At 38.6% G+C, this 19,565-nt stretch overlaps 1 protein-coding gene and 2 pseudogenes across 1 annotated transcript; 1 reads left to right on the top strand and 2 right to left on the bottom strand.

Annotated features, from left to right (window-relative positions):
* Positions 1-9,180: 9,180 nt before the first annotated feature.
* On the bottom strand, positions 9,181-11,082 carry LOC133878413 (UDP-glycosyltransferase 76E2-like). Its single transcript, XM_062316967.1, has 2 exons — positions 10,587-11,082; positions 9,181-10,172 (listed from the first exon to the last, which is right to left on the bottom strand). The coding sequence occupies exons 1-2, from the start codon at positions 11,062-11,064 to the stop codon at positions 9,298-9,300; spliced, it is 1,353 nt and encodes a 450-aa protein (XP_062172951.1). The 5' UTR covers positions 11,065-11,082; the 3' UTR covers positions 9,181-9,297.
* Positions 11,083-13,217: 2,135 nt separating this feature from the next.
* On the bottom strand, positions 13,218-15,711 carry LOC133876908 (UDP-glycosyltransferase 76E1-like; annotated as a pseudogene).
* A 357-nt stretch (positions 15,712-16,068) lies between these two features.
* LOC133878725 (small nucleolar RNA Z247) lies at positions 16,069-16,129 on the top strand (annotated as a pseudogene).
* Positions 16,130-19,565: the final 3,436 nt, after the last annotated feature.

Here is a 19,565-nt window from a genome sequence, read left to right as displayed (position 1 = left end):
ATTAAATCCTCTCTCTCGTCTCTCTCTCTCTCTACTGCCTCTCTCTTTCTCGTATATTCCTAAAACGTGTATAATATGCGTTTGGGTATGAATAATTCAAATTTGAATAATATTTTGAATCTGATTACGAATCTTAAGGTAATGAAAATATGTTTGGATGTTGAGTATAATTCAGATTCTTTTTGAATATATGTTTGGGTATTGAATTTGGACAATTGAAAAAAAATGTTTTATAATGGTAGAAAGTGGTTAGAAATTATTGGATTGTATGAAAAGTTGTGTATAATGATTGGTGTTATGAAAATAAGTGTTAATTTTTAGAAATTGAAAAAAAATGTTTTTTAATAGTAGGAAATGATTGAAAATGATCAGTTTATATCAAAAGTTATGCATAAAACTAATAATAAAAAAAATAATAAAACTAATAATAAAAAAAATAACAAAAAAATTAAAAATTAAAAAATAAAAATAAAAAAAGTAAAATTATATTTTTATTTTCATTTTTATTCTTATTCTTATTTAAAAAAAAAAAGAAAAAAGAAAGAAAATATAGGGGGCAGCCATCCCTTTGGGAGGTGGTGGCCGCATTTTCCTATTTTTCTTTGAAATATATATATATAGTAGAATTTTCAGTTACTTTTTAACTTTCTTGTCCTTGTGTGCTGTAACTTGATGGGAAAAGAAGGCAAAAAGGAAAATGGAATTTTGCAGGAATTTGGTGCATCATAGCCATGTGAGGAGAGGGTTGAAACATGTTGATCTCGAAGAAGGCTACTTGCAACGCTACCATACTAGTTTCTAGGTAATTGAATCCTCTATTGCTACTTTGCTATTCGAGTTTTAGTCCCCATAAAGTCTGATTTCTGCCAGCTTGGAATTAACGCGTCAACCACTCACCTTGAAATTCAAACTTCATTCAAACTAAATTCAAGTGCCAACCGGGTTTTATTCAACTTGGATCCGGATTTCAGGTTTTTGAATAAAAACCCGGTTTGAATATTGAATAAATATCCGAATTGCCTTGGTGATTAAATTAAGGCCACGTATATATTAAAGGAAAAATATTATTGCAGAACAGTTTTACACAACACAAGATATATAAGATAGAATTCATGTAAGTAGGACTCACCACATAGGTTCTATCTCAAATGTCTTGTGTTGTACATAAATTGTGCATCAATCACTTCTCTATATTAAATATATCTGATCATAGTTTATTGCTATTGCATCAGTGTTGCAATCAAGGTACTGGGGACATGCTGCCATGGACCCGGAGTCCGAGCGTTGTTGGAGGGCCGACAACAAGAAATGGCGGTGCTCTGTCCTTGGCAACCATGACAGGTGGGACCCATTTTGCTCTTTCAATACCATCCCCTTCCGTTGATCTCCTTCACCTCAGTTAAAGGCAAGTACTTCTTGGTTTTCTTTTGGGTTTGCTTACTATAAAAACTGTTCCACCAAATTTATTTGGAGCTTTATTGTAAATCAATATTTATCAACAATCATCCTCCGCAAGACTAGCATTCTCAATCAGCTAAACCAGAAAATTAAACAAAACCAAGACTCCCAAATCTCATCTTCTTCCATTCGGCCATAGCAGGCCAACTGGCCATTTGGCATCCTTAGCCGAACAAACAGAGAACAGCACCAACAAAATCAACCATTAAATTTACCATGATCAGCTACTTTAATAACCCAATCAGAAATTACAATCGAGTTTCCTTCAACCCAAAATCTTAGCAAACTTCAACCAATCAGTTTCAATTTCTAGGATTTACCAAATTTTAGTTAAAACAACTAATGTGTATAACAAAAACAACAAATAATCAATTTAATCTCAATCCATGTCAGAACCCAGAATCCCATAGGAAGAAAATTTGAGAGAGAGAGAGAGAGAGAGACAATTATGAGAAAGGGAGAGGCAAATTCGAGAGAGAGTAGAACAAGATTTAATTTTCTTAAGGCGTCAAACAGCAAGTTTAGTTTAATTTTTTTTTGGGCTTAAAACGTCATCCTTTTTTTTTAAAGTGAAAACATCACAATTTTAAAGTACAACACAGAAGTCGGATTCGAAAATAACCACAATTTTCTCATCACTAATTTGTGAGGGGTTTGTATTCCCCTATTTTATTTTTACTTTTCTCAAAATCAATCAGCTTTAAAATTATTATTATTATTTTTTTCACTTTTTATATCACATCAATAATTTTTTATTATTATTCAAATAAAAAAATCAACTACAAATTAGGGTTGGCAATTTTGGTTGTTGTCTCGGGTTCGGGTCAATTCACTTGACCTAACAACTCAATTAAACCAAATCGAACCCGACACGATTATTAATCGGGTTGAAACCCGAACACGACACGACTAACCCGCCAGGTTACCCGACACGATACGATTAGGTTAACAGGTCATGTCAACCCGACCTGACTTTTTAAAGATTTTTTTTCCTTGTTCCCTTCTCTTTTTTTTTATTATATATATATTTTTTTTTTTTTAAAAAAAGATTTTGTTTTTTAATATTTTTTTTTTCCTTTTGTTTTAAGATATTTACTTTTTTTTAAGAGCTTTTTTTTTTAAAAAAAATTGTGGCTATTTCAGTATTTCCATCCTATAAAATGATGGCCGGCCACCTGATGATAGATTCACAATATAAATTCTCTAGCAGAAAGGGAAAAAAAGAAAAGAACTAGGAGAGAAAGAAAAGTTAGTAGAAAATATAGCACTGTTTATTACCATTTACCAATCAAGAACACCTCAAGGAAAAACAGAGTAGGAGAAAGCATGTCCACGGTCTAGGCCGAGCACTTTTTCACCAAGCTCATCGAGGAGGTATTTCTCTTCTCACATCTTTTAGCGGGATTTGGGAGGCTAGGCAGCAATTTGTTGATCCAGGTCCACAAGATGGAAGGAAACACAAGCATTTAAGAAAAAACATTTTTTAAGTAAACGGGTTGATCCGTCAACCCGCAAGTTGGCAGGTGACTCGAAAATGAAACGGGTTGTAACGAGTTGTCGGGTCAACCCGTTTATAATTGTATCGTAAACAAGTCAACCCTAACCCATTTAGTCTAAACCCTAACTCTATAACTTAATATCGGATTCGTGAGTTGTGTTAAACATTGACAACCCTAATTACAATACTAATTTTTTTTTTTTTTTTTTCTTTTTCTCACGTTTCCATACAAATTCTTTTAACTTTATATTACATCAACTTTTTACCACTACTAAAATAAATAAATAAATAAAAATTCAACTCAACAATCTTTATCAAAGACTCCCTATATGGTTGTATTCCATAGGGAATTGTTTTGCGATCGCTTCACCCATGAACTTCATGTACCTCGCATTAAAAGAACCACTTAAATGATCTTATTGTTTCCATTTGTGTTTATTTTGTTTTATTTATCGTAATTGTAAGTTTTTTGTTTAGGCTGAGAGTTCTCTTACATTTACTACAATCTAATCAATTCAGGCTTCAAAATTACTGAATATCTCAATCCACAAGTATTGGGCTTTAGTTCTAACCCATCTAGAGTAATTTAAGGTTGGTTTGTGCTTGCGATTTTAAAAAGTGCTATTTAAAAGTGTAATTTAAAAACATTGTTAAACGTATGACAAAATCGTAGTTTGACCTTAAAAATCATAATTTAACCTTTAACATTGTACGTTTTTTAAAAAAGCATATTTTAGTTGGTCGTAAAAGACTACTTATGAAACTCACATAATTAAATAAAAATTAGGCTGTTCAACCACTTATTCAATCAAATAAATTTCATAAGTGATCTCTCACACCCACCTATCTGTTCTAAATAGGTAAACATATAAATTATTTTACTTTCTTTTAAAAAAAAAAATTTAACAAAAATTATAGAATCACATGCTTATGCAAATCACGAAGGTTTAAAGTTGATCGCTTTCTCCAGCGGGATTTGGATGCTTGCTGTTTGGGCAATCGAGGCAATCTTGGCTAACAGAGCACTGAGCACCATAGGCTTCGGATTTCTTACGATTTCTTTAAAATTATGAATTTTCAAATTACTTGAATTTAGGTCATTTTGTGTATAGGGTGGCATGAAAAATGTTATATATTAAAAATAAAAAATGGTTATATGTACTTAATTTTTTTAAAAGGAATTTTACTAAGATAATGTGGAACTTATATATTAGTACCCGTATCATTTTTTTTTTATTAATTGTTTTGATCATCTCTAATAAAAAAAGAGCTCTAGAAGTTCAGTCAGTGTTCTGCGTTATATCTCCAGATCTCAATTTTTCATATTGATGAGATATAATGCAATCTCATCCAGGGCAACAGACTATCTCTTAATTCCCTCAGGAGAAAATAGAGATGTCTCCTACGTTACCCGTACAGCCCTCGTAGGAGGAAAGAACACATGAGTACGACTTCTTAGGGCATGTGCGTGTGTATCCGCACGCGTATTCCAAAGTAGGTTTTGTAGGGGGGATATGCAAAAATGAAGTCTCAGTAATGTCAAGTGGTAGCTTGATTCGGCATACAGCAGTGCAATGAATAAGTTTCATATAAGTTAGAAAAACTATTTTTATAAAAGCTTAAATACATATAACATTTATCTTAAAAATGTGATATGGATCCGGGTTCCGTGGGTTAGGGGTATATTACTATGGATCCGGCATCCTGTTAAAAGAATCACAGCACATCTGCTGTTAAAAAAATTGATGGACCAGATTCAATAATAGCAAACGACGTCGTACGATGTAAGGCAAAACGTTTGGCCGTTAGTTCAACACTTTTGCCGTTTGTTTTCAAGAGATATTTTTGTTCTGCATCGTCATCCTCTGCGTACCAGCTTTTGAGGGAAAGGGAAAAAGGTCTGGAAGAATTCAGCTTCTACGATGCTTCTAGCAACTACTCTTGCTTCCTCTTAAACCCTAATCTGTGTTTTCCCCATTTTTCGTCTCGGCAAAAACCCTAGCCCTTTTTCCTCTGTGGCCAATTCACAGCTCACAATCACAAGACTGGATCTTAATCAATAAGTCTCCCACTACAAGCAACTCATGAAGGGCACTAATGAAGGTCTGCTTTCTCACCATTTTTTTTTTATTTCTGTTTGCTTTGCACTTTTTGGAAACAAAAGAAAACTTTTGATTTATAATGCTGGGGATGGAATGGGTGCTTGACCAACGTTTTATATTTGCTTTTTGGGTCAATTTTGTTCTATTTTATTGATATGAGTTTGTTTTTTATAAGGAGTATTTCTGAGTTCATAGTCATGGCTGCGAACACGGAGCGAATCTTCTACATGTATTTATTTATTTTTTAAAGTACATCGAACAACAAAAAACAACTAAAACAAGCTTAAAGCAAAGGAAACTAAATACCTAATAATCTAATAGGTTGATCTTTTCCACTCACAATAGGGATTGAAGGTGGGGGGGGGGGGGGGGGGGAGGAGCAGTGGGAATGTTGCCCGAAAAAAATCTGATTGCGGCCCAGATGGATTGTGTTGCAAGGCATTGGAATTGTTGGGTCTCGAGCTTCTTGAATACTTTGCTCAGATAAGTAGCCTCATCAGATCTCTCTTTCGTTAGAGGCTTCGGGTTGCAATTCGTTTATTAAATTGCAACCCATCCCAATTCTCTGTTCTCATCTTGAATCCTATTTTCTCATAACGTGATTAATGACCAAGTGACCAACCATATTGAAAAACTCAAATCCATCACTTTTCTTATCCAGAAAAGCATAAAGACAATAATTATGAAAAAGGAAAACAATACACATTCCTTTAAACTCTCATTCAATTTTTAATGCATTTCAAATTATCAATTGTCTCAATGTTTCTCTTGAATAATCAAACAATGTCAATGCTCCATAATAACAAAAATACCCTTCATAAAATTATAAAATTCTATAAAAACAAAAACTTATTTTATTATTATTTTTTTTTTAAAAATTAAATATTAAAAAAAACAAAAAGAATAAAAAATATATAAACCAATCGGTTACCTCGGTTACCGGAGCCAGTTGGCGATTTTGGCCAACCGGCTACCCCGGTTACGGTTATCGGTTTTAGCCAATAACCAGTAACCGTAATCTGGTTTTCACCCCTTGTTTGACGGGGGTAGATGTACTTTTTTCTTAAAAAAATTAATTATCGCTCCAATAACCTTAAAAATAATGTTTCTAATATATTTCCTGTGTACTGGGGTTGCGACCCTATGTGCTCTTTAATGATATGACATTATTCATCATGGTGTTCCAAATGATGGCTGAAGACGTTCTTTTCTCGCGTGCTTTAGCTATTAGTTGCAGTAAGTACTCTATTTTTGAAATGGGTAGATCCTTGAATCTGAGAGGTTGAAGCTCCGGTACTAGTTCCAGCAATATAGGATCTGCATCTAATGAATACTCTCAATCATTAGAGATTGTGCTGTTACCGGTATCAACTTCAGCTATGTTGAGCATGAATCCCAATTCTTTGCCCGAATTCCTGAAAATTCGAGTAGGGAATGAAGGGACGCTCAGCCAGTTTTCCAGACAGTTTCTAAACAGTTCAGGGTGCAGTCTCTACTTGCTCCGACACTCTGGACTTATATCTTCATCTCCCATTTTCAAAAATTCGGACAGAGAACTTCAAGAGAACCTGATTTAATATAATTCCATATAATTCCATAATCTTTATAATCAATAATTCCATAATTATAATAAATTCATATAGATGGAATCACTACAGTTATAACAGCATAGAAATGCAACCATTACATACCTTGCATAGAAATGCAACCATCTTTTAGGAGTTAAGGAATTGCTCTGTAAGTCAGAGCATTGGTAGCATTGCCAGTTGCCACTGCTTCTGTAAAATACAAGTATTCATCATATACGATGCAGGCAATCTCATCATGATGCTCCTCTGTTTCCATCATTAGGGCCATTCCAGTGACTCCTAAAGTGAAGCCTCCAGTTGCTGTTGAAATTGAAATCGGGTTGATTTGATGTGTAGGGAAAGTTGAATTGGGTGTGAGCGATTGTGATGGAGAAGCCCCTTGAATGAAGAATAGACCCCAATTGAAGCATCATATTTATATATATGGCCTTGGAATGGACATGGAACCAACACCAGTCTGTGGTGTCTCTGCCATTGCTTCTCCATATCTCTCTCTATCAGGGAAGATCATGTTGCTAGTAATGGGAATATTTGTTTTAATCTTGACTTGAATTTATGTGGGTGCAACGCTTGGGCTTTTAGTCTCCTTGAAACGTAATAATTCCTTTTTAATTGGGGCGGATTGATTGTTTTGCAAGGCATTGAAATTGTTAGGTCTTGAGCTCTTCGAATACGCACAGTTAAGTGAACCTCATCAAGACCTCCTCTCATTAAGGTTTTGAATTGTCAATCCTAGTCCTATGTTCTCATCTTGAAACCTATTTTGTCGTAACATAATGTTGGGTGGTCCCTCCCACGTGGGGGACCAACCCAGGCCAAAGAAATAGGGGAGACAGCCCCTGTTTATGTCTCCGTGGGAGGGGAGCTTCTTGCTTCCCTCCCGTTCGTTCCCTCATCTCCCTACGCTACTCCCCCTTCCAAAACACCCTAACACCCACACCCATACTCAAATAAATCTGAGATTTATTTCTCAAAACACCGAGTCGGCTTTGCACCGGAGTTATCTTCACCTTTCTCCTGCTTTTTCTCGTTTTTCCTTCAACCAGCAGATTCTTTTGGCTTATCCCCTCTTCATCCACCATGTTTATGGGTTTTCAAGGTTTGGAGTTTGGACCCGTTTTTTGAGTTTTAGATCTACTCACCTCCATCCTCTCTCTCAAGACATGCTCCTCAGCAATGGGTTCGCCGGAGTTCTTGGAATCCGCCGGTGGTCTTCTCCGTCTCCACCGACGCCTGGACGATGGCGCGTGCTTCCCACGCGCCAGCACGCTCATCGTCTCAACCGGCGCGTGGAGCCACCACCTTCACCCTCCTCCACTTTCCGCACCAACCCCCGGTGGTTCCGGCCTATTCCGCCGCTGCCCATTGCTGAGAGGCCTTCCCTAGGCGGCGCGTGGTTCTCACGCGCCTCCTGGGATGGCTCCCACACCGCCAGCTCCGCCATCTTTACTGCTGTTATTGTGTTTGTGTTTGTTTGTATGTTTTTATGGGCTTCTTTGTTTTTCCCCTCTCCCCTTGTTTACCTCTGTTTGAGTGTTTGGGTCCTTGTGACTCAATACACATTTGAAATCACCTTTAATGGTGACCCCGGCTTTGTGGCATCCGTGCCTCGAGCTAATGGGCCCGCATCTTCGGAAGCATTGCCCCCGCGTACTTTCGTTCTTAGTTTCAATTTTGGGTTGCCCAGGCCCTCTTGTTGGGTTTTTTTCCTTTTTGTTGTAATTGGTTACTGATGTACTTAAAAAAAAAAAAAAAAAAAAAAAAAAAAAAAAAGAAAGAAAGAAAGAAGAAGAAAAATAAAATAGAAAGAAAAGGGAGGCAAGCTAATTTTTCAGCTTGAGACACAGAGAGAGAGAGGGAAGCTAGTTTTTGAAAGGGGCTTGAGAAAACAGTGAGGGAGAGGAGAAAAATAGAGCTTCTAACATAGCTATTTCCGTCAGAGATTGGAGGATCATCTATGGTCCGATCTTGATGAAATTTTAGTATGTTGTTCCTGACGACGAGAGCTACGCATTGACTGGTGTTGATCGTTGTACTTCCGCTCCAGTTGCTCAGTTATTCATTCCCACTTGGTGAGACATTTCTTTGTTTTTGTTAGAATCCACTTTTGAAGTGATGAATTTATGTTTTAATCTAAGAATGTGTGTATTCTTGATGTGGTGATAACCTTTAGATATTGTTATAGAGAAGACAATTTGTAAGCCCATTATTGTTGATAGTGAAAGTTTTAACTGGACTAGGTCCCGTGGTTTTTCCCTTCACACTGGAGGGTTTTTCACGTACAAATTTTGGTGTCTTGTTTGTGGTGGTTGCTGGATTTATTTTTCTGCATTGTTTTTGGGTGAGTTGATATTTTAGTGCTAGCTAGATTGACTATTTAATTTGCACAAAGAGGGGTTGATAATTTCCGCTACGTATTTTGTTATTGGTCTTCACCCCCAACACATAATTATGAAAAATTAATTACCATCCATACTTGAAAATGTCAAATCCATCAACCATTCTTACCCAGAAAAGAATAAAGACAAGAAAATAATAATAATAATAAAAATTACCGCTCCAACCAGATAATAATAACAAACTCTCTTGCAAATTAGCAAATAATCGTGGGCTTTCATGAAGTCTAGTTTTGTTCAAAGCATCAATGGTATTAAAATGACATGATCATCTCTATTAGTTCGTTCAAGGAGTTGTTAGAGGAACCACCTTCTTTAATGCAAAGTTCGATTCTCTCTTTCAAATTCTTCCCCCTCTTCCGCATTTCTTTCCCTTCTTCATCCACTATAAGTCTTCTTACAGCTCTCTCTATCTCACCTCTCTCCAACTCACTCTCCAATTCCAAGCCTACACTCCATACGTGGCTCACATACCTTGCATTCACTCTCTGGTCCCCGAAACACGGTTTGCATATCATTGGAACTCCTTCGCAAATACTCTCTAGTGTTGAATTCCATCCACAATGGCTCAAAAACCCTCCCACTGCATTGTGTGCTAGAACTTTCTTTTGGGGTGCCCATTTCACAATATAACCCCTCTCGTCAATGTTTTCTTTCAAACCTTCGGGCAATACCTCAATCCATTCCGCACCGCAAACTGAGCCCGGTCGAACCACCCACAAGAAAGATTGCTGGCTGTTCGTTAGGCCCCAAGCCATCTCAACAAACTCTTTGACGTCCATGAATGCTATGGTTCCTAAGCTTACATAAATAACAGAGTTACAACTTTGCTTATGAAGCCAAGCCAAGCAGCTACTGTCCTCTTCCAATAAGCTACTAGAGGAGGCCGAGGCAATCTTATGCATAGGGCCTATTGGAAAGATAGGAATTTGACATTGCTGTTGAATCTTTGCCAATGATGAATTTTCAAGGCAGTTAATTGTATTATGAATGATGGCTGAAGATGTTTTGCTGTTAGAAGTTTTGCTCACCATTTGCAAAAAGTTCTCTAAATTTGTAAAAATGGAGAAAGGTAGATCCTTGAACCTGAGTGGATAAAGCTTTGGAACTGGATCCTGTGACCTAGATTCTGTAATTCATAAAAGTTTGAGTATTAGTGAATTAGTTTCATTGGCTATGATCATTCAACATATGAAGAACATTTATGTGTTTACCACAAGGGGTGTGGTCTTTCTCTTTTCTCTCACTTACTATAATAATTAAATATCAAATTCACAATTTTTTGTATCAGCTTAAATTTTTAGAATAACGGGTAATTTGAGTTTTGATTCTAAATCTATAGTTTACCTCATTTTCAACTTTTGGTATAAAAAGAAGAAAAAAACATGTTGGCGTGCATCTTTTTCTTTTGCAGGATAGCTATGCCATGAGAATGATGCTGGGAAGATTCAGATCTTCCATCTTCTTCTTTTTCAACTAAAATCAGCAAAAACAGAGGCCTAATGTTTATCCTTTATGAGGGTGTGAATATATATATATATACCTGGGAAGGGAATGTGGCCTTCTGTCTTGAGTTGGATAAGGGCAGTACGAGCAAGAAAATTGGAAGCACTAGATGTGCGTAAGATGATGCTTGGAAGGTTCAGATCCTTTGCCGTTTCTTCAGAGAAGAACATGAACTCATCGTAGATAATGCAGGCTATTCCATCGTCGGCTCCTGTTGCCTCATCTGCAGCCAAACATTCTCGGAAACGAGCTTTGCATTTGGCATTAAGCTGCAATACAAAATCAAATGCGTCGCTAGTTAAGACGTTGAAGTCAGAAGAGGTATCTGGCAAGGAAAGAAAGCTGAAATCGGGGTGGCTTGAAGGGTCGGGGGGACTGTATTGGGCGTGTACGACTGTGATGGAGAAGCCATTGGATCGGAGGATGCTGCCCAGCTGAAGCATTGGGTTTATGTGGCCTTGGAACGGTAATGGTACTAGCACCACCCGGAGTCGTCTCTTTCCTTGCTTTTCCATCTCTCACTCTCTCTCTCACACACAGTTTGAATAAAACAGTTTTCTCAGTGGTGTCCAACAGCATTGCGTATGCAATGACGAAGGTTCAGAGTTGGACGAGTCAAATTAGGCTGACTTTTGTTTTGATCGCTTTTTGTCCTGGCGGTCTTGTGTCGTTTAGTGCTTGAGTCTGATAGTGACCCTGGTGGTTTGGAATCTTTGGATGCTTGCCATTTGGAATCGGCAATCTTGGCTGGCTGCATGTGTTTTGACTTTTGACAGATAAACCAGACTTGCAGCAGTCTCCTACTTGATTTCTTCCCATGTGCCTCATTGATAGAAATATGATTACTGATAGAAATTTGATTACATTTGTATATTCAAACATTAGATTAGTAGCTTTATTTGATAGTTTAAATTCAAACCTTCCTTATATGAGGAGTTATCAACGAGTACTACAGTATTCTCTATAATGGAAAAACAGAGCATGATTTGGTATCTTGCCAAATCAATTCAAGCTGTAAGCGAAATTAATTTCTTTCATTGTATTTGTGATTGTCCTTATGGGTTTCGACTGAGACATTTGAAAAAAAATTCATATTATTATAATTGATGGATGAAAGAAAACAACAATGAAATAAAAATGAAGTGCATAAATAATAAAATAGAGACAAGAAATTTTATGTAGTTTGGTCTATGACCTACGTCCACGTGATACATTATGTTCTTGTTGCTTGATTAGTTTCAATACAAAAGATTGCAGACGAAATATAATCATAATCAAATCCCTTGATTTAGGGTGTTAGATCAATATCATTAAATCTCTAAATTTAAGGTAACCAAATCTTTATCAAAGATAATACACTTCTCATCAAATCTCAACCTTCAGGGTAATCCAAATGTACTCTTATGAAGAAAGTCATAGTGATATAAAAACATAAAAGCAATAGCGGAAATAAAAGAAAATAGAGTCAAGAGATTTGGATAAAGTCTAAATAGCTACATTATATTCTTAAGTTTACAATACAAAAGGACAGATGAAACATAATCCTAATCAAATATCTTAATTTAGGTTGATTCAATATCATCAAATTCCTAAATTCAAGGTAATCTAATCTTTATCAAAAGCAATATAATTCTCATTAAATTTTTAATTTCAGGGTAATTTAAATATACTATAATAAATTCAAGTCAAGGTGAGATTTGTTGCCGTTTGTAACTGTCACATAAAGAAGTTGGGGCCTCAAGTTATCTTTTTTTTTCCTGTTTGGATTTAAAGTGGCCGACTTAGACTCTTATACAAGAGATCTTTTCGTTTTTTCACAGAATCAAAGAGTGATTCAGAAAAGAAAAAAAAAATGAAGCAGTGCCACACAGTGAGACTGAAAGAGAGAAACACCGTAGCAAAGTAAAACAAGAGAAAGAAGAGGTCATGTTACCCTGAGAGAGAAAAAAACAGAGAGACGAGCTGTTTGTACTCATGTGTGATAGTAATATTTTGGTGTATTAGGATTTTGAGTAGTTTAGAATGCTTTTTTTCTTTGCTATTTTATATTCCATCTTTAATAGTGAATTGCTTCATATCGAGAGAACTACGTAAATGATTTTAGTGTTCCTGTGTTTATGTTTGTTTTATTTATCGTAATTATGGTATTTTGTACAATAAGTGGTATCAGAGTTAAGGTTTGGTATTTAAAATGACGATTATGGTAAATATGGCTAGCTAGCACTAAATATGAAATTAAGAAGTTCAATGGAAAGAATAACTTATCTCTTTGGTAGAAGAGGATGAAAGATATTTTGATTCAGGAAGGAGTATATAAGGCATTAATGTTGGGAAAGGTGAAGAAACCCTAAAAGTTAACGATAATGAGTAGGAAGAGATGGATGTGAAGGTTGTCGGTGCAATCCTTCTTAATTTGTTAGATGAAGTCATTCACAATGTGATTAATGGGAAAAAAGCAGAGTCAATTTTGCATAAATTAGAGAGTTGATATATAACGAAGAATTTAACGAATAAGTTGTATATGAAGAAACAACTATATAATTTACAGATGGAAGAAAATATAGATCAATTGGAGCACCTCAACAAGTTTAACACATTGAATATACAGTTAAACTTGATCAAAAGAAAAAAAGAATAAAAAAAAGTTTTGATCAAATCATATGTGAAATTAAAATGACATGATCATCTCTATAAGCTTGTTCAAGGAGCTATTGGAAGAACCACCTTTTTTAGTGCATAGTTCGACTCTCTCCTTCAAATTCTTGCCCCTTTTCTGCATTTCCTTCCCTTCTTCATCCACCATAAGCCTTCTCACAACTCTCTCTATCTTACCTCTCTCCAACTCACTCTCCAATTCCAGGCCTACATTCCATACGTGGCTCACATACCTTACATTCATTTTCTGGTCCCCAAAACACGGTTTGTATATCATTGGAACTCCTTCACAAATACTCTCCAGCGTTGAATTCCATCTACAATGGCTCAAAAACCCTCCCACTGCACCATGCGCCAGAACTTCCTTTTGAGGTGCCCATTTCACAATGTAACCTCTTTCGCTAATGTTTTCTTTTAAACTTTTGGGCAGTATCTCAATCCATTCAGCACTACGAACTGAGCCTGACTGAACCACCCACAAGAAAGGTTGTTGACTATTCGCTAGCCCCCAACCCATTTCAACAAGTTCTTTGACGTCCATGAGTGCTAGGCTTCCCAAGCTTACATAAATGACTGAGTTAAAATTTTGCTTATCAAGCCATGCCATGCAGCTAGTGTCCTCTTCCAGTAAGCTGCTAGAGGAGGCCGAGGAAATCCTATGCATTGGGCCTACAGGGAAGATTGGAATTTGACATTGCTGTTCAATCTTTGCCAATGATGAATTTTCAAGGCAGTCAATTGTATTATAAATAATGGCTGAAGATGATCTAATGTTCGAAGCTTTACTCACTAGTTGCAAAAAGTCTCTAATTTTTCCAAAATAGGCAGATCCTTGAACCTGAGTGGATAAAACTCCGGAACTGGATCTTTCGATCGAAATTCTGTAATCCAGAAAATGAATGATTAGTTTGATTGGCTATAACGTATGGAATAACTAGTTGTTTAACTAGGTACCAAAGTAGAAGTTTTGAATTTAAACTCCAATTTACTTTATTTTAACTTTTAGGATAATTGGTGATTTAAATATGAGTAATACTATATACCACACTAATATCATATCACTGTCATACGATGCTAAAATGATATTATCATTCCCTCCTTGGATCATCCTTTGTAAAAAGAAAGGATTGGTAGTGCTATGAAGATAGTGGTGAGATATTTACATTTCTAACAATCACTGTTTTTTTTTTTTTTCAAACAAGTCATTGAATCTATTTTTCTATATGTGTATCCTATATACTTAATAATTGATTTTAAAAAAAAGTTGTTGATTTTAAAAAAAGTTGTATAGAAGTTGTAAACATATCATATTCCAAAAGAAAAACGTTGGGGGTGCATCTTTTCTGTAGGTTGAGATTGCGAGGATCAGAGCAATCTTCCCCAATCCCTCCCTTAGTTCACACGGTATACTTTCTATTAAAATAAAATCATCTGCAAAAATAGAGGCCTAATGTTTTTCCGTTATGACCGTGCATGTCCATAGAGACAGACCATGTATATTAGTATATATGTTATTTTCTCCTTTTCTATTTTGAATACCGAATATATATATAAAACCTGGGAAGGGAATTTGGCCTTCTGTCTTGAGTTGGATAAGGGCAGTACGAGCAATAAAATAGGAAGCACTAGCTGTACTTAAGATGATGCCTGGAAGATTCAGATCCTTTGTCGTTTCTTCAGAGAAGTACATGAATTCATCATAGATAATGCAGGCGATTCCATCGTCGGAGCCCTGTTGCCTCATTACTTCAGCCAAGCATTCTCGGAAACGAGCTTTGCATTTGGCATTAAGCTCTTGCTCTCGCCTCCAACCCCGTCTATCATGCCCGCACCAAGCACATCGAAGTCGACTATCATTTCGTTCGTGAGAAGGTGGTTAATAAAGATATTCTTGTTAAATTCATCTCTACTCATGACCAACTGGCCGATGTCTTCACCAAAGGACTCACTTCTGCCCGATTTTGCTTCCTCCGATACAAGCTTAAGGTTGTCTCCGTACCCCCTTCAGCTTGCGGGGGGCTGTTAGAATATACCCCACCAATCACTCCAGCAAATCACATAGACACGTTGCTGTTAGACAAGATTCCCATGCGTGTACCTAACAAATGTTAGTTTACCTCAAGTGCCCATACTGCACCACAACCCACTGCTGTTCGACAAGATTCCCACGCGTGTCCCTAGCAAATGCTACTTTATTCTTTTCTCTCTTGTATACTAATATTATATAATAGTGTGTTGTACATGTCTTAATATATATTCGAAAGTCATCAAAGCAAAGCTTTTTGCTGCTGTTGAAATCAACCTTGCGTAAATCCTTTCATGGTATCAAAGCTCTCTAAAGCTCACGCTATTTTTTTTTCTTCTTCTCTCTCGATCTTATGGCTTCCTCATCCACCACCGTTGCCTCCTATGTCTTTCCCAATCTTACTCCTCTGATTTCCCTCAAACTTGAGGGTCCCAACTACATCACATGGTCTTTTACAATAGTTCCCATTCTCAAAAGCCATGATTTAATGGGTATCGTTGATGGAACCGAACCGTGCCCACCGCAATTTCTTCCCCCTGCATCTGACAAGGAAGAACCTTCCCTGAATCCAGCTTATTCTCTTTGGGTTAAGAAGGATCAATTTATACTTAGTTGGATAAATATCACTCTTGCTGAGAGTGTTTTATCTACGATCTATGGTCTCCATACCTCCCACCAAGTCTGGAAGTTCCTGGCAACCAAGTTTGCCTCTCCTTCTCGCACCAGAATTGCTCAACTTCGAAGACAACTACAAACTCTCCAACAAGGCTCTAAGTCTTGTACAGAATACGTTACTTCTGCCCAGCTCTTGGCTCATCAACTTGCTACGGTCGGAAAGGCTGTTGACGATGATGAGCTAATCACCTATATCATTGGTGGTTTGAACTCATCCTTCAATCCCTTCGTGGTCTCTCTTTCTCTTGCTACCAGGGACTCTGCCCTCACCTTCGAAGACTTTCATACTGAACTACTGTCCGTTGAACAGCTAATTGAAAACCAACATCACTTTGTTGGTCCCGACACGTCTGTGGCCTTGCTCTCTCACAAATCCGGTCCCACCTCTTCACACAGGAAGTACCGGCCTCCACCTCGCATCAACACCACTCCTCGAGGATACTCCAGCAGATTTTCCTCTCAGACTGGCCTTCTCTCGACTCCGCCACGGGCTCCTTCTCGTCCACTGTCCTCCAACCGCCCATCCAGCAATCAGTCTTCTCCTGCCTTCCGGTCTCCCTGCCAAATATGCGGGAAAACAAGTCATCGTGCCTTGGATTGCTTTCACCGAATGGATTATGCTTTCCAAGGACGCCATCCACCTGCCCACCTAGCAGCCATGGTTGCTACAAATTCTGCCCAGCCGGATGACTCTACATGGTATGCAGACAGTGGTGCTAATCACCATTTGACTCCTGCCCTCGAGAATCTCCACCTCCGTGAACCATACACCGGTTCTGACACCATTGCAGTAGGCAATGGCTCAGGTTTGCAAATCACTAACACTGGCTCCTTCTCCTTTACTACTCCGACTGCAAAGTTAAACATGTCTCGTGTGTTTCATTGTCCTCAGGCCCTTGCCAATCTCTTGTCTATTAATCAATTTTGTAAAGATAATAAGTGTTTCTTTATACTAACTGACTCTCATTTTTTTATTAAGGACAATCTCACGGGTCTCACCCTCCTGGAGGGCAAAAGTGAAGGAGGCCTCTATCCCATCAACACCTCCAAGGTCACCCTCCCCAAAACTCGGCTATTCAGTGCCTTGCTTGGTGTCAAGACTTCAGTTCGTGTGTGGCATTCTCGCCTTGGTCACCCCTCAGCTTCCACAGTTAATGATATTTTGAATAAACATCACTTACCTTTCACCGGGTCTCTCTCCAACAAAGAAGTGTGTGAACCCTGTCACCTTGCTAAAAGCAAACAACTCCCCTTCCCATCCTCTACCCGAGTATCCACTGCACCACTTCAATTAATTCACACCGATGTATGGTGCTCCCCGGTTGTCTCGTTAAGTGGTTTTCGATATTATGTAATTTTTATTGATGATTTTTCTAGATACTCATGGTTGTATCCTCTTTCTCAAAAATCTGATGTCTTTACTTCTTTTATGAAATTTAAATCTTTAGTAGAAAATCAATTCTCTACTCAGATTAAGCAATTGCAGTCCGATGGGGGTGGTGAGTTTCTTTCCAAACAATTCACCTCCTTTTTAGAGACCAATGGTATTTTTCATCGCATTAGCTGCCCCTACACGGCTCAACAGAATGGACTTGCAGAACGTAAACACCGCCATGTTGTGGAGATGGGCCTCTCTTTGCTTGCCCAATCTGGCCTTCCACAGTCTTTTTGGGTAGAATCATTTCTTACTGCTACATTTTTAATTAATCGTTTACCTACACCATTATTAAATCATTGCTCTCCTTACTTTATGTTATTTCAGCAAATACCTGATTATTCTTTACTTCGCTCCTTTGGCTGTTTATGTTTTCCTCTGTTACGTCCTTATGCTTCTCACAAGTTGATGTTTCGCAGCAAAAGGTGTATCTTTTTGGGCTATGGCATGAACTACAAGGGGTATCGGTGTCTTGACCCCATCTCCAACAAAGTGTTCATCACCCGCCATGTTGTCTTTGACGAATCCACATTCCCTGCCAAAATACCCGCTCCCAACCATTCCCCTGCTACCTCCTCCCCTGTTCTGAGCCCCATTTTAATTCTTGCAGATACTATCCCTCCAGGCCTCCAAGCCAATCCCACCTCATCTGAACCTAGCCTGGCTTCCACTTCCTCTGTTGATCCTACTTCTCCTTCTTCACCCTCACACCGTGTCACCCCCTCTCCCATTCCTCCACTTTCCCCTCCCTCCACTGCTACCACTTGCTCTCCCACTTCTAATGACTCTTCTTCCTCCATGCCTTTAGTTACCTCTCCTGTTATAACTCCCCCTGCTCTACCTTCCCCTGTTTGTTTGGCTCCCACTCCTCCTCCCCCCCATACTATGGTCACCAGGTTTCAAACTGGTTCTCTACGTCCAAAAGACTTCTCTAGCTATAAGCTCTTTTACTCCACCCGTCATCCTCTTCGAGCCTTAACCAGTGTGGTCAGCCCAATTGAACCCTCCTGTTACACCCAAGCTGTCACATCCCCGGAATGGAGAGCTACCATGGGCCTTGAGTTTGATGCCCTCCTTGCTAACGGTACTTGGTCCCTATGCCCGCGACCCCGGAATCAGAACATTGTTCGAAACAAATGGGTTTACAAGGTCAAACGTAAGCAAGACGGTTCCGTTGAGCGGTTCAAAGCTCGGTTAGTTGCCAAAGGTTTTGATCAAAGAAGTGGGGTTGATTTTACTGAAACATTTAGCCCTGTCATCAAATCCACCACCATCCGTGTAGTCCTTGCTCTTGCTGTCCACTTCAATTGGTGTATCCGTCAGCTGGATGTGTCAAATGCCTTCCTCCATGGACACTTAACCGAAGACGTTTTTATGGAACAGCCTCGGGGCTTTGTTGACGCTGCTCATCCCCACCATGTCTGCAAATTACACAAGGCCATCTACGGCCTCAAACAAGCTCCTAGGGCCTGGTTCACCCGGTTGTCTCAAGCTCTATTTGAGCTTGGCTTTCACTCTTCCTCTGTTGACACTTCACTATTTATATATTTTCACTCTTCTGTTACCTTATATCTTTTGGTATATGTTGATGATATTTTGATCACAGGTACCGACACCACTGTCCTACACTCCATTATCAAGCAGCTACAATCGGTCTTCGCTATGAAGGACCTTGGAGATCTTGGCTTTTTCCTTGGCATGCAAGCTCATCGTGATTCCACTGGCCTCCACATTCGGCAATCCAAATATATCATCGACCTTCTCCATAATTCCTCCATGGCTGGCGCTAAACCTTACAGTGCTCCTTCCATCTCTGGCTCTAAACTCTCGGCTTCCATCGGTGATCCTCTATCTGATCCGGATACTACCACCTATCGTCAAGTTGTGGGTGCTCTACAATACTGCACCATTACTCGACCTGACATTGCCTACTCCGTCAATCAATTATGTCAGTTCATGCATTCCCCTACCTCAGACCACTGGGTTGCTGCCAAGCGCGTGTTACGCTACCTCAAAGGCAGTGTTGATCATGGCCTCTTGTTCCGCAAAGGTTCCCTTACTCTCGAAGCGTTCTGTGACTTCGATTGGGCTGGTGATCCGGACAGTAGACGCTCCACAACCGGATTTGGAGTCTTCCTCGGTCCCTGCCTTGTCTCTTGGTGTGCCAAGAAACAACCCGTCGTGGCTCGCTCTAGCACGGAAGCTGAATATCGCGCCCTGGCTGT

The sequence above is a fragment of the Alnus glutinosa genome, chromosome 9, assembly GCF_958979055.1.
Source record: "Alnus glutinosa chromosome 9, dhAlnGlut1.1, whole genome shotgun sequence".
NCBI lineage: Eukaryota > Viridiplantae > Streptophyta > Magnoliopsida > Fagales > Betulaceae > Alnus > Alnus glutinosa.
Note: the sequence above shows the minus strand (reverse complement) of the source record. Positions and strands in the feature narration are given on the sequence as shown.

Coding starts and splice junctions, on each gene's coding strand:
- LOC133878413 (XM_062316967.1), bottom strand. CDS start 11,064: ATGGAAAAGCAAGGAAAGAGACGACTCCGGGTGGTGCTAGTACCATTA. Junction 10,173..10,586: donor AGGCCACATTCCCTTCCCAG/GTATATATATAT, acceptor TATGAATTACAG/AATCTAGGTCACAGGATCCA.